General features: G+C 41.6%; 1 protein-coding gene across 1 annotated transcript in view; it reads left to right on the forward strand.

Annotated features, from left to right (window-relative positions):
- LOC122553255 (WT1 associated protein) overlaps positions 1–15187 on the forward strand; it is a 90799-nt gene that overhangs the window by 49202 nt on the left and 26410 nt on the right. Inside the window, exon 7 of the mRNA XM_043696839.1 lies at positions 9293–9420. Within this exon, the coding sequence (XP_043552774.1) occupies positions 9293–9420 (128 nt within the window). The remainder of the gene's footprint in view (positions 1–9292; positions 9421–15187) is intronic.

Genomic DNA, 15187 nt, shown 5'->3' on the forward strand with positions numbered 1-15187 from the left:
TTGTTGGGCCGAAGGGCCTGTTTCCACACTGTAAGTAATCTAATCTAATCATCTAATCTAATCTATAAGGCTGTATTCACAGGCAGAAGTAACATGTACAGTCCATCTATCTCAACTCTGCAAAGTAAATGGCACCCATTTATCAATTCATTTCTCAGGGCCCTGCTTTAATGGATCAGATTTGGCAGTTAATTGTCATAATTAATTGCATTCTGATTGGTAGTGCCTCTACCAATCAATCCAGTTTCCAACTATTCACCATTCTTGTACAGTATAAATATTGAGTTTGCTCTTAAATTGGATTTTTTGCAAATTGTCCTGATGAATACAAGACAAAAAGCTTCACCAGATGTCTTTCTTGGCAGTAATAAAGTAGCATGTCAGAAAACCAATAGCTTTAGTTTTTGAATGATCCAACTTTTGATAGATGGTGAAGCTTTTTTTAAAAAAAAACCCTGCTTAGCCAAAAATAATTCGATATATCTTAAAGTTGCTTTCTTGAGTTTAATTGGTTCACTTTTTTAAGAATTTGCACTACCTTACTTACTACTTCACGCCACCTCATCTTATAAAAGAGCAGAACACTTGAGAAATTTGGTAATATTAAATTTGTTAAAGCTTGATAAAACAGAAATTCTACTGAACTTGCATTACATTGACTTAGAATTGTTGCTTTTGATTTTCATTATACTCTCCACAGCTACCCCTGTGAGTAGAATTTCACAGAATTCAAATGTAATTTGAACCAAACTTAACATGTTTCCCTAAATTTGGAGTTGGTACAACTGCCTTGAGAGTGCCTTGTTGTGACTTATAATTAAAAGATTGATATGAAAGTACAAGTAAAACTTGTATCTAATTCATTCCTGTGAATTCTGTAAAATGCAGTTTCGTTCTAAGGATTTGTTGGCAATGTGGTCAGATAATAGTTGAGGAAGAATGCATTTTTCATGTTGTGAACAGCCAAACTTGTGCTCTGACAAGATTAGAAGAGCATGGTTTTTCATGGTGTAGTGTTCATCTTAAACTTATTGGCTTGTGGAGATGCTCCAATGTTTAAAGCAAAGGAAACATTTGCTTGTAGACTTGGGTTTTTTGTTTAAATTATTATTCCGGGCAGGCAACATAATTTGATAATGTAGTCATAAAATAGTACAGCTCAGAGGGGGTCAGTTGCCTGTTTCAAAGAGCAGTTTAGCTGGTTTCTGATCCACCACCTCTTTCCTCAACCCTACAATATTTTTCCTTCAGTATTTTAATTGTGTATCAATTGTGGAATTAGGTAATGGGCTGGAGTACTTTTGAGTCAGATGAATTTTGTTCAGGTTTCACCTGCTCTAGAGATGTGTAGTTACATTGCTGACCAGGTTGATTGAAAAGTCTAATTTTTTTAAAAGAACTGCTTATGGTGACCATATTCGAACATGCGTGGCATCAAGTAGAGTTGATGGCAGTTAGTAAAAGTGTCTGCAGTTTGAAGTAATACCTAATAGGAAGGAAGGTTGCTAATCAGTCAAGAACCGTGTGGAGTTTGCACATTTTCCCCGTGTCTGCGTGGGTTTCCTCCGGGTGCTCCAGTTTCCTCCCACAATCCAAAAATGTGCAGGTTAGGTGAATTGGCTATGCTAAATTGCCTGTAGTGTTAGGGGAATGGGTCTGGGTGGGTTGCGCTTCGGCGGGTTGGTGTGGACTTGTTGAGCCGAAGGGCCTGCTTCCACACTCTAAATAATCTAATCTAATCTAATCTAAACAAAGATCAATACAGCACAGGAATACACTGTTTGGACCTTCAAGTTTGCACCAATACATTTTGTGCTTCTATACTGAAACTGCGTTCACTTAGAGGATTAATTCTGTTCCCTTCCTATTCATGTATTCACCCAGACGCTTCTTGAAAACTGCTATTGTGTCTGCTTTCACTACCTCTGGCAGCATGTTCCAGGCACTCCCCAACCTTTTGAGTGGAAAAACCTGCTTTGCGCATTTTTGTTTAAACCGCTCTAGCCTGTGATTGCTAGTAATGGCCCCTCCACTCTCCAGCCTTCTACTTCTCATTTTATCCATACTATTCCCAATCTTATAAACTTCTTTTAGGTCACCCTTTAACATCCTGCGTTCCAATGCAAACAAGCCCAGTCTATCCAACCTTTATTCATAGCTAAAATACCCCAAACCAAGCAACATCCTGTTAAAGCTTTTCAGTACCCTCTCCAAAGCATTGACATCTTTCTGGTAGTATGTTGACCAGAAATGGACACAATATACCAAGTGTGGCCTTACTAAATTTGTATAAAACAGCATGACTTGTCTAGTGGTTGTTGCAGGTTCCGGGATTCAGATGTTTCAGTAAGAACAGAGAAGATGGTAAAAGAGGGGGAGGTGTGGCATTGTTGATCAGGGACATTATCACAGTTGTAGAAAGGATGTTTGGGGACTCGTTAACTGAGGCTGAGGTTAGAAACAGGAAAGGAGAAGTCACCGCTGGGAATTTTCTATAGGCCTCCGAATAGTCCCAGAGATGTAGAGGAAAGGATAGCAAAGATGATTCTCGGTAGATGTGAGAGAGGCAGGGTAGTTGTCATGGGGGACTTCAACTATCCAAATATTGACTGGGATCACTACAGTACGAGTACTATAGATGGATCAGTTTTTGTCCAGTGTGTGCAGGAGGGTTTCCTGACACAGTATGTAGACAAGCTGACAAGGGGCGAAGCCACTTTAGATTTAGTACTGGGTAACGAGCCTGGCCGGGTGTTAGATTTGGAAGTAGGTAAGCACTTTGGAGACAGTGATCACAATTCTGTCAGGTTTACTTTAGTGATGGAAAGGTATAGGTGTACTCCACCGAGCAAGAGTTACAGCTGGGGGAAGGGAGATTACGATGCAATTAGGAAAGATTTAGGAAGCGTAGAATGGGGAAGGAAACTGCAGGGGGTGAGCACATTAAAAATGTGGAGCTTATTCAAGGAAAAGCTCCTATGTGTCCTTGATAAGTATGTACCTGTGAGGCAGGGAGTAAGCTGTAGAGCGCGGGAGCGGTGGTTTACTAAAGAAGTGGAACCCCTGGCCAAGAAGAAGGCTTATGTTAGGACAAAATGTGAAAACTCAGTTAGGGCACTTGAGGGTTACAAGGAAGTCAGGAAAGACCTAAAAAGAGAGCTCAGTAGAGTCAGGAGGAGACATGGGAAGTTGTTGGCGGATAGGATCAGGGTTAACCCTAAGGCTATTCCATAGGTATGTCAGGAATAAAAGAATGACGGGAGTTAACTTAGGACCAATCAAGGATAATAGTGGGAAGTTGTGTGTGGAGTCAGAGGAGATAGCGGAAGCACTAAATAAATATTTTTTGACAGTGTTCACTATAGAAAATGAAAATGTTGACTAGGAAGATACAGAGATACTTGCATCCAGACTAGAAGAGATTGAGGTTCACAAGGAAGAGGTATTAGAAATACTGCAGAGTGCGAAAATAGACAAGTCCCCTGGGCCGGATGGGATCTATCCTAGGATCCTCTGGGAAGCAAGGGAAGAGATTTCCGAGCCTTTGGCATTGACCTTCAAATCATCATTGTCTACAGGAATAGTGCCTGAGGACTGGAGGATAACAAATGTGGTTCCCTTGTTCAAAAAGGGTAGTAGAGACAACCCTGGTAATTACAGACCAGGTGAGTCTCACTTCAGTTGTTGGTAAAGTGTTGGAAAAGGTTATAAGAGATAGGATTTATAACCATCTAGAAAAGAATAATCTGATCAGGGACAGTCAGCACGGTTTTGTAAAGGGTAGGTCGTGCCTAATCATATTGAGTTTTTTGACAAAGTGACCAAACAGGTAGATGAGAGTAAATGGGTAATGTGGTGTATATGGATTTCAGCAAGGTGTTTGATAAGGTTCCCCACAGTAGGCTATTATACAAAATGCAGAGGAATGGGATTGTGGGAGACATAGCAGTTTGGATCAGTAATTGGCTTGCTGAAAGAAAACAGAGAGTTGTAGTTGATGGAACATGTTCATCTTGGTGTCCAGTTACTAGCGGCGTACCGCAAGGGTCGGTGTTGGGTCCACTGCTGTTCGTCATTTTTATAAATGACTTGGATGAGGGCTTAGAAGGGTGGGTTAGTAAGTTTGCAGACGACACTAAGATTGGTGGAGTTGTGGATAGTGACGAAGGATGCAGTAGGTTGCAGAGAGACATAGATAGGATACAGAGCTGGGCTGAGAGGTGGCAAATGGAGTTTAATGTGGACAAGTGTGAGGTGATACACTTTGGCCGGAGTAATTGGAATGCAAAGTACTGGGCTAATGGTAGGATTCTTGGGAGTACAGATGAGCAGAGAGATCTCGGTGTCCATGTACACAGATCCCTGAAAATTGCCACCCAGATTGACAGGGTTGTTAAGGCATACAGTGTTTTGGCCTTTATTAATAGAGGGATTAAGTTCCGGAACCAGGAGGTTATGCTGCAGCTGTACAAAGCTCTGGTATGGCCACACTTGGAGTATTGTGTACAGTTCTGGTCGCCATATTATAAGAAGGATGTGGAAGCTTTGGAAAGGGTGCAGAGGAGATTTACAAGGATGTTGCCTGGTATGGAAGGAATGCCTTACGAGGAAAGGCTGAGGGCCTTGAGGCTATTCTCGTTAGAGAGAAGAAGTTTGAAAGATGACTTAATAGAGACATACAAGATAATCAGAGGGTTAGATAAGGTGGACAGGGAGAGCCTTTTTCCAAGTATGGGGACGGCAAACACGAGGGGACACAACTTTAAAGTGAGGGGAGGTAAGTATAAGACAGGTGTAGTATCTTTACTCGGAGAGTAGTAAGAGTATGGAATGCTTTGCCTGCATCGGTAGTAGATTCGCCAACTTTAAGTGCATTTAAGTCATCATTGGACCAGCAAATGGACGTACATGGAATAGTGTAGGTGGGATGGGCTTCAGATTAGTATGACAGGGCGGTGCAACATCGAGGGCCGAAGGACGTGTACTGCGCTGTAATGTTCTATCTTATAACAGGTGCTCCCAATCCACATTCCCCAGCTGAATGTTGGTTTAGTTGGCCTTCCCCCAATTTAGCGCTCTTCTTTTAGGATCACTCTTATCTTTGTCCATGAGTATTCTAAAATTTACGGAATTGTAATCACTTTTCCCAAAGTAATCCCCTACTGAAACTTCAACCACCTGACCAGGCTCATTCCTCAACACCAGGTCAAGTATGGCACCTTCCCAAGTTGGACTATTTACATACTGCTTTAGAAAATCCTCCTGAATGCTCCTAACAAATTCTGCTCCATCTAGACCTCTAACACTAAGTGAATCCCAGTCAATGTTGCGAAAATTAAAATCACCACCACCCTGTTGCTCCTACATCTTCAGTCTACTTACGTATTTGTACCTCTACCTCTCGCTTGCTGTTGGGAGGTCTGTAGTACATCCCCAACATTGTTACTGCACCCTTCCTGTTTCTGAGCTCTGCCCATATTGCCTCACTGCTCGAGTCCTCCATAGTGCCCCCTTTCAGCACAGCTGTGACATCCTCTCTGACCAGTAATGCAACTCCTCCACCCTTTTTAACTCCCTCTCGATCCTGCCTGAAGCATCTATATCTTGGGATATTTAGTTGCAAATCTTGCTTGTCCCTCAATCAAGTCTCAGTAATATCAATAACATCATACTCCCAGGTACTAATCCAAGCCCTAAGTTCATCTGCCTTACCTATTACATTTCTCGCATTAAAACAAATACACCTCAGACCACCAATCCCTTTGCGTTCATCATTGGCTACCTGCCTACTCTTTCCCTTAGTCACGCTGACTTCATTATCTAGTTCCTGTGAGGGCTTTAGATTAGACTCCCTACAGTGTGGAAACAGGCCCTTCGACCCAACAAGTCCACACCGACCCTCCAAAGAGCAACCCACCCCCTCTGACTAATACACCTAACACTATGGGCAATTTAACATGGCCAATTCACCTGACCTGCACATCTTTGGACTGAGGGAGGAAACCGGAGCACCCGGAGGAAACCCACGCAGACACGGCGAATGTGCAAACTCCACACAGACAGTTGCCCGAGGCCGGAATTGAACCTGGGACCTTGGTGCTGTGAGGCAGCAGTACTAACCACTGAGCCACTGTGCTGCCCTCAGTTGCTATCTCCTTACTGTCCACTAACCACCTCATTTGATTCCCATCCCCCTGCCACATTAGTTTAAACCCTGCCCAGCAGGGTTCGCAAAAGCACCCCCAAGGACATTGGTTCCAGTCTGGCCCAGGTGTAGACCGTCCAATTTGTAATAGTCCCACCTCCCCCAAAACTGGTCCCAATGTCCCAAAAATCCCTCCCTCCTGCACTATCTCTCAAGCCATGCATTTATCCTGATTACCACGCGGCACTCGGTCGCAATCCTGAGATTACTGCTGCTGAGGTCCAACTTTTGAACTTGGTTCCTAACTCCCTAAAATCTGCTTGTAGGTTTAAAAAAAATGAATTGAGGTCCTATGTCATTGGTGCCAGTATGCACTACACCAACTGGCTTTTCACCCACCCTCTTCAGAATGTTCTGATCTGAGACTTTCCTGACCCGTGCACCTGGGTGTCAACATACTAATTGGGAGTCTTGTTTTCAAACACAGAACCACTTATCTACTCCCCTTACAATTGAACCCGCTATGACTATAGTCCTTCCACTCTCTTTCCTGTCCTTCTGTATAGCAGAGCCAGCCACAGTGCCATGAACCTGACTACTGCTGCCTTCTCTTGGCGAGCCATCTCCTCCAATACCTGTTTTGGAGGGAGGTGACCGCAGGGGTCACCTGCACTGCTTTCCTGCTCTTTCTCTGCCTTTTGGTCACTCATTCAATTTTTCCCTCAGCAATCCTAATCTGTGGTGTGACCAATTTGGTAAACGTGCTATCCACGACATCCAGATGCTTCAAAGTGAGTCCACCCACAGCTCCAGAGCTGTAATTCAGTCTAACAAGAGGTGCAGCTGGACACACTTCCTGCCGTGAATGAGTCAGGGACATCAGCCTTGTCCCTGAGCTCCCACATTGAGCAAGAGGAGCATAACATGGGTCTGAGATTTCCTGCCATTGTTAAGCTTAGTTTAGTCCAACTATAATGTCAAATAATAGATAAGCAGAAAAGGGAAAAAAAGAATTTTTTACCAATTACACGATAAAAAAGAAATAGAAAAACGAGGGTAGGTGAGGACCACTACACGTGTAGTGTCTCTGGTTCAGCTACTGCCCAAATATATCAGTTTACTCACTCTCCCAGATGGTAATTCGACTGCTCCCACTCAGCTCCTCGCTCTCAATGCTCCTGCTGCTGCTGCTTCAGAAATGGAGGCAGCTGATTCTTGAGGTAAGTCCTTTTAGATGAAAACTTACCTTTCCGGCAGCCCCCGGTCCTCGCTCTCACTGCTCCTGCTGCTGCTGGAGGCCGATTTTTGTTCTTTCCTACTTTCCTTAATACTTCAAGGGGTTCATCAGTTCCCTTCCTCCCAATCTTAAATTTTCTTTCTTGTTCATTCTGACTAAGGTCCCTCATCATCCAAGGTTCACATAACATGCCTTACCTATCCTTTATTCTCGCAGGAATGTGCCACTACTAAACTCTTATCAGTTGTCATTTGAAATAGTCCAACATGTCCAATGTGGATTTATTCTCAAACAGTTGCCTCTAATTGATGTTCTCCAGTCCTGTTGAATATTATTGTAGTTTGCCTTCTGCCAATTTAACACACTCACCCAAGGGCTGATGTTATCACTATCCATGAGTATCTTAAAACTCTTGGTATTATGGTCACTATTCTTGAAATGCTCCCAACGGAAACTTCACTCACCTGGTTGAGCTCATTTCCTAAAGCCAGGTCCAGTATAACCCCTTCCCTGGTTGGACTTTTTATATACTGTGTCAAGAATCCTTCCTGAATGGTCTTTACGAATTCTGCCCCATTCAAGCTTCCGGCATGAAGTTAGTCAATATCGGGGAAGTTAAATCTGTCTACGTATTATTACCTCTGCTCATGAGTTTTTGCTGTTAATATTACAAAAGCAGATCTTGTAATTCATTTTTATATTGGATTATTCTCTTACTGTCTATTTGCCTCTTACTGTTCTTTCTCACCTATGTGCACTTAAATTTTGAACCTGTGCTTCCTTATACCTTCAACCCATTATCTAATTCCTTTGTTGTTCAGGGAGCTCAGGCTCTATTTACCCACCCTTTCCCTGTTCAGGAATGTACTGACTGTATCCATACCATTTCCAGTTTAAAAGCTATATCCTCTTCCATTATATTTCTGTCTGGCAGTCTGAAGCTCGAAATTACCTAGTCTGATTCCTTCTCAATTCATTATCACTTCTGTGGTTAAAAATTTCTATTATTGTTCCTTCGTCTTGTCACAGATTGAGCACTACAATTGCTTGCAGATTGTTAAAGATTGAGCACTTCAGATTGTGATTGCCCTTCATCAGAGCTGAAGTTATGTTATACTTCCAATGGAGATCACATTTGAAAAAAGTTCTGATCTTCATATCCCATTTGTTTGATGCTCTAGCTGATTTATAACTTACAGATAGTTTGCCACTTTTGCATGAGTGGTGGGGGCAGTTTTGAGGGCAAGCAATTGTAGTTTCTGCCTTGGTGTACCCATTTGGTGAACTCTGTTAGCATTGAATAATTGAAATCAAAAATCACGCTTTATATATGAAGGTTGTAGAAATGTGATAAAATGTATAAAATTACTTTTATGGTAAAAGAAATCTGATCAAAATGTGGTACTATACGATTCTGCACCTGAACCTGACATTTAAATTCAGGATCATAACAAACCAGGCATGTTGGCAAAGCTCATAAAGAAAAGAACTACAAAAGCTGCTAATCTGAAACAAAATCAGAAATTGCTGGAAAAACACAGGTTTGACAACATCTGTGGAGACAAAGCAATTAACATCCAAATTTTAAAGACTGGTCACTGCATCTGAAATGTTAACTTCTTTTCCTCTATAGATGCTTCCAAATCTGTTGAATTTCTGCAGCAGTTTCTGTTTTTGTTTGGCTAAGTTCATGTCAGTTTAATGTCGTGACAGGATAAAATAGTGAGTCGATGGTGAGACTGTGAATATTTGTGCCTGAATTGATGTGTAATCAACCTTGCAAAACAAAATGCAAAATATGTAACCGTGCTAATTAAAGTTATAATTGGAATGACCACCTTTGAGAAGCTATTCCATAAATAAATGCTTGTTAATGTTGTATATTTGTTTGTACTTTCATGTTGTGATAGCAAATGATGTGAGTGGGTTAAGAGAGTCTGAAGAGAAGCTGAAGCAGCAGCAACATGAATCTGCTCGAAGGGAGAACATCCTTGTTATGAGGCTAGCTACTAAGGAACAGGAAATGCAAGAGTGTACTGTAAGTATTTTCTATTGTGTTTGGACCCTTTCTAATTTATTTACGTTAACATGAACACACTAATGAGGTATTGTGGATTACTAGTAAAGGAATGCTTACAATCAATAATGAAAACTACAATTATTCTTTCACTCCCACATTTCAGAATTTTAACTTTTAAGACCATGATCTCAAATCATTTTAAATTAATTTTTTTCCACTTGTATTCTATGCCTTATTTTAGTCAATCATTCATACAAATAGGAATAAGTAATTAAGCTCATTAGGGATGTTTATTCCTCGTCTCTTAATATTCTTACATGTGATTGATCCTAGTCCCCAGTATTTAAAGGCTCATGAGCCTTTTCATTTGCTTCTCCCAAACTTCTCTCTGTTCTGTCCAGTTTTTCCCTTCTGTAGTTCCACTTCTTTAATTCCAGAGCCACGCTCACCAGTGATAAGAAAATAAAGAGGAATAAATTTATTATCAATTAACAGTCACCGCAAGGCATCATCATTGCCCGTCTTTAAAAATTATAGTCTCTGGTGTAGAGTTTAATGTTTGAAATGCATGTGTTCTTGTTCTCATGTCTTACCTAATGTTTTGGAGTAATAGAATCAGTGACGTCCTTGGGGTTACCATTGACCAGAAACTGGATCAGCCGTATGTCACAGACTACTCTTCACTTAACTGGGTGCGTGCAGCCTAATAGCCCTCAAATTCAATGCCATATAAGGCCAGGTACCCATTTGATGACAGCTTATCTGCCATCTTAAGTGTTAACTATTTGCATTATGTACTGTTGAAACTTGGCAAGTTGTACTTAAATGACCTTTACCAACTAGAAAGCCAAGATCAGCAGACACATGAACACCACTACTTGCAAATTCGCCTCCAAATCACATCATCCTGACATTAAAGTGCAGAAGAACCTCGATTATCCAGCATTCAAGTAACTGAATTTCGGATCATCTGAACAAGATCACAAGGTCCCGATGCATGACTGAATGTTATCTGGCATTCAATTAACCAAACTCAATTCTCCCCGCCCATGCCCTTCGGATAACAGAGGTTCCTCTATATTAGATTAGATTACTTACAGTGTGGAAACAGGCCCTTCGGCCCAACAAGTCCACACCGACCCGCCGAAGTGCAACCCACCCATTCCCCTACATTTACCCCTTTACCTAACACTACGGGAAATTTAGCATGGCCAATTCACCTAACCTGCACATCTTTGGACTGTGGGAGGAAATCGGAGCACCCGGAGGAAACCCACGCAGACACGGGGAGAATGTGCAAACTCCACACAGTCAGTCGCCTGAGTCGGGAATTGAACCCGGGTCTCTGGCGCTGTGAGGCAGCAGTGCTAACCACTGTGCCACCGTGCCGCCCACAATGTTGGCGTTCCTTCCCTGTTGCTAAGTACAAATGTGGGAACTCTTCTCAAACAGCAATTGGGAGTGCCTGCACCACTTGCCTGATGAGTGCACTTCAAAAACATTCAAGAAACTTGTCACCATTTGAGGCACAGCTGTCTGCTTGATAGGCATCACATTCACAAACCTTCACTGCATCCTCAAAGCTCAGTAGTAGGTGTGTACCATCTACAAGATGCACAACAGCAATTCACCACAAAGGTCCTTAGCACTTGCCTAAGTCATGATCATCACCACCTAGAAGGATAAAAGCAGCACATTAATGGGACAGTACCACCTGCAAATTCCTCTCCAAGCCACCTCCAGACTTTGGAAGTATATCACTGTTCCATCAGTGTCACTGGGTCATAATGCTCAAACTCCCATCCTGATAGCATTGTGGAAGTACCTACAGCAAATTGATTTCAATAGTTGAAGAAGGCAGTATACCACCAGCTCTCAAGGGCAACCAGGCAGGGACAATAAACAGTGATCTAGCTAATGACATACACAGCCTGAGTGAATTTTAAAAAAAAGTTTGAACATATTATCTATCTACATCATGGCTTTTCACTGTTCTAATGCCTGCTTAATCTCCAGTTTATACAATTCCTGCAAAGCTAAATTTCCTCAACCCTGATGCCTTTGAAGTAATTTTCTTCAGCCTCCAAGGCCTTGCCATTCTTCCTGAAATGACTGGAATGATGTCTGAGTTATTTATAAAGGGGTACCATAACTCTTGCTGGCCCACTGTTTCTATTTATAAAGTAATGGATTCTGTCCATTTCTAAAACAACGTTATCAACTTCAAAAGGTAAGTGTTGTCGGATGGAAGTAGATTACTGGAACTTTGGAATTTGAGCGAGCAAAAGAAGTCAACCAACTTAAACTGCCTTTCCCAGTTCTTGGTCTATATCCTTATAGGTTACAGCAATTGCGCATCTAAGCTTTTTTTGTATAAACGCAATGAGTTTCCCTTTCTGCATTGAGTTCCAAAATAGGTGAAAATGTTTAGGGTGTAGGTTTGCTCGCTGAGCTGTAGGTTTGATATCGAGACATTTCATTACCTGGCTAGGTAACATCATCAGGTGAAAATGTTTCTGCGCATCTAAATCCTTTTGCCAATTAATTTAAATCTGTGCCCTTCATTTAAGTCTGCATGTGGTTTCTTCTTTTCTAGAGAAAACAGCCCCAACTTATTTAATATTTTTCCCCTAATACAAAATTCTCAGTTCCTAGTAACATCCTCTTAAATTTCTTTTGTCCTTGCTAATTGATCAAATCATTCTCTTATGTGGTGCCCTCTAGCTGTGGTCTAACTAGTGCTTTATTCAGTTTAACCAAACCCCCAGCTGATAGCCTCGATCCTTCTTTTTAAAAAAAACATGTGCATTGACATCCTTTTGTTCCTCCACACTTCTCAATATCCTGCAATTATTGTGTATGACCATGCCTATTGTTTTTCCAACTTGTCTTGTTGGAATTCCAAGTGCTCCTTTTTCTGCCCACTGGTCTAGATCATTGATCAAGCAAACTAACTCTTATCAACCACGCACCCAATTTTTCTAGCACTGACAAATTTATATAACTGTCATCTCGTAAGTATTTACCAACTGCAGACAGTTGTGTCTGAATTCCCAGGTGTCTTTGCTCCTGGACCCCTTTTTAATGTCAAGATTTGATTGACATTGCATTTCATTTTTAGTCCCAATCTATCACTGCACTTTATCGTAAAATTGACCCACAGATGCAATTTAATGAGTCTGTCTTTCTGAAGTCATCTACTAATATCATTTTAAATATATTTCATGTTTGTTGCAGGTTGGGGTAATACCAATTTGTCTAACTAGATCTTTCTAATCAATTTGTTCAGGGTTGTAATGACACACCACCTGAAACGTTTGAAATTTGTACAGTCAGAAGGGACTGTACTGCTGTCACGAGCCCAAAATTCATCTGCTTTAAATGCAGATCATGTTTCAGATTGGCAAATTACCATATCCTTCCACATCCGACAGAAATTTACATGTACCTCAACCAATGTCGTCTTCTGTATCCATTGCATCCGATGTGGTCTCCATTACGTCAGGGAGACAGGACGCCAACTTGAAGATCGTATCAGAGAACTTCTCTGGGAAATCTGCACCAACCAGCCCCACTGCCCCGTGGCTGGACATGTCAGCTCCCCCTCCCACTGCCAAAGACACGCAGATCCTGGATCTCCTCCATCGCGAAACCCTTACCACCCGATGCCTGCAGGAAGAAAACCACCTGTTCTGCCTTGGGACCCTGCAACTGCACAGGATCAACGTGGATTTCACCAGTTTCCTCATTTTCCCCTCCCATTTATCTCTCAGTCCCCCCTTCGGCCCACAAGCCTCATTCCTGATGAAGGGCTTATGCCCGAAACATCGATTCTCTTGCTCCCGGATGCTGCCTGACCTGATGTGCTTTTCCGGCACCGCACTCTCTGCTTAGGCATTCAATACGATCTTCGATGACCTCCTCCTTTTCCCAACTCCACATTCTGATCGATGCCTAATAACTTTTAATGCCCTTGCTAGTCAAAAATGTAACAATCTTAGAGTCATAGTCATAGAAACATACAGCACGGAAATAGACTGTTTGATCCAAGCAGTCAATGTCGAACGTAATCCCAAATTAAGTGAGTCCCACCTGCCTGTTCCTGGCCCATATCCCTCCAAACTTATTTGTGTATCCACCCAAATGACTTCGAAATGTTGTAATTGTAATACCTGCATTCACCATTTTCTCAGGAAGTTCATTGCAAGTGCAAACCACACACTGTAAAAAAAAACAATCACCTCATCATTTTTAAATCTCTCTCCTCTCGTCTTTAAAAATGAGCCCCCAGTCTTCAAATCCCCATCTTCGAGTTAATGGTAGTTGACTTTTCCCTAACTGTGCTTCTCATTATTTATAAAGTTGTCAGGTTACCTCCCAATCTCCTACGCTCCAGTCTGTCCAGCCTTTCTTGACAACTCAAATCTTCTTAACCCTGTAACATCCTGGTAATTCTTTTCTAAACCCTTTCCAACCTGATAATGTCCTTCCTATAGCTGGGTGAACAGAACTGGACACAGTATCCCAGAAGAGGCCTCACTAATGTACTGTATAACCTCAACATAACATCCCAACTCCTACACTCAAAGGACTGACCTTTGCAGGCAAGCATGCCAATGCCTTTTTAACCACCCTGTCTATATGTGATGCAAACTTTAAAAAATTATGTACTTGCACCCCTAGGTCCCTCTGTTCTACAACACTGCCCAAGGCCTTAACATTAATTGTATAAGCCCTACCTTTATTTGTTGTATCAAAATGCAATACCCCGCATTTATTCAGATTGAATTCCATCTGCCATTTTTCAGCAAATTGACCCATTTGATCAAGATCCTTTTGTAATCTTAGAAAGCCTTCATTTTCTAAGATGCCACCAATTTTAGTGTCATCTGCAAACTTGCTAACCAGGCCTCCTGTATTCTCATTCAGATCATTTATATAAATGACAAACAAGAGAACCCAGAACTGATGCCTGTGGAGCACTGCTGGTCATAAGCCTCCAGTCCGAATAGCAACCCTCCACCATTACTCTTAGCTCCTGCAGTAAGCCAAAGATGTATCCAATTGGAAAGCTCATGCTGAATCCTACGTGACCTATCTTTACTAATTAGTCTACCATTGTCAAAGGCTTTAGTAAATCCAAATTAACAGCATCAACCTTTTTTGGTAACTTCTCAAAAAAAGCTCAGTCAAGTTTTCCTTGCACAAAACCATGCTGACTATCCTTAATTTTTGCCCCTCTAAATGTCCATATATCTTATCACCTCCAACAATTTACCCACAAGCAAAGTCAGACTCAGGTCTATAGTTCCCCAGTTTCTCCTTACAACCTTCCTTAAACAAAGGTACAAGATTAGCCACCCTCGAGTCATCAGGCAGCTCACCTGTATTTATAGATTATGCAAATACTTCTGAAAGGGTTTTCGTAATTTCCTCCCTTACTTACCACAGCATTCTGGGATACATTAGTTTAGGTCCTGGAGATTTATCTGCTGTTTATAAGATTTTCCGAACTTCCTTCTGTAATATGAACTGTTTTTAAAATGAGGTTAAAAATCATACAACACCAGGTTATCATCCAATAGGTTTATTTGAAAGCAGGTACCTGTGGAACAGGACCATAAGACACAATTTATAGCAAAAGATTACAGTGTCATGCAACTGAAATGAATTTAGTAAGTCTTTCATCTTTTAGAATGGGTTGCAGGTTTCTGTTCATTAATATGTAAATCCCAGAACTACTTTTATAGAACATAGGGAAGTATAGCACAGAACAGGCCCCTTG

Source organism: Chiloscyllium plagiosum, chromosome 9 (assembly GCF_004010195.1).
Source record: "Chiloscyllium plagiosum isolate BGI_BamShark_2017 chromosome 9, ASM401019v2, whole genome shotgun sequence".
Taxonomy (NCBI): Eukaryota; Metazoa; Chordata; class Chondrichthyes; order Orectolobiformes; family Hemiscylliidae; genus Chiloscyllium; species Chiloscyllium plagiosum.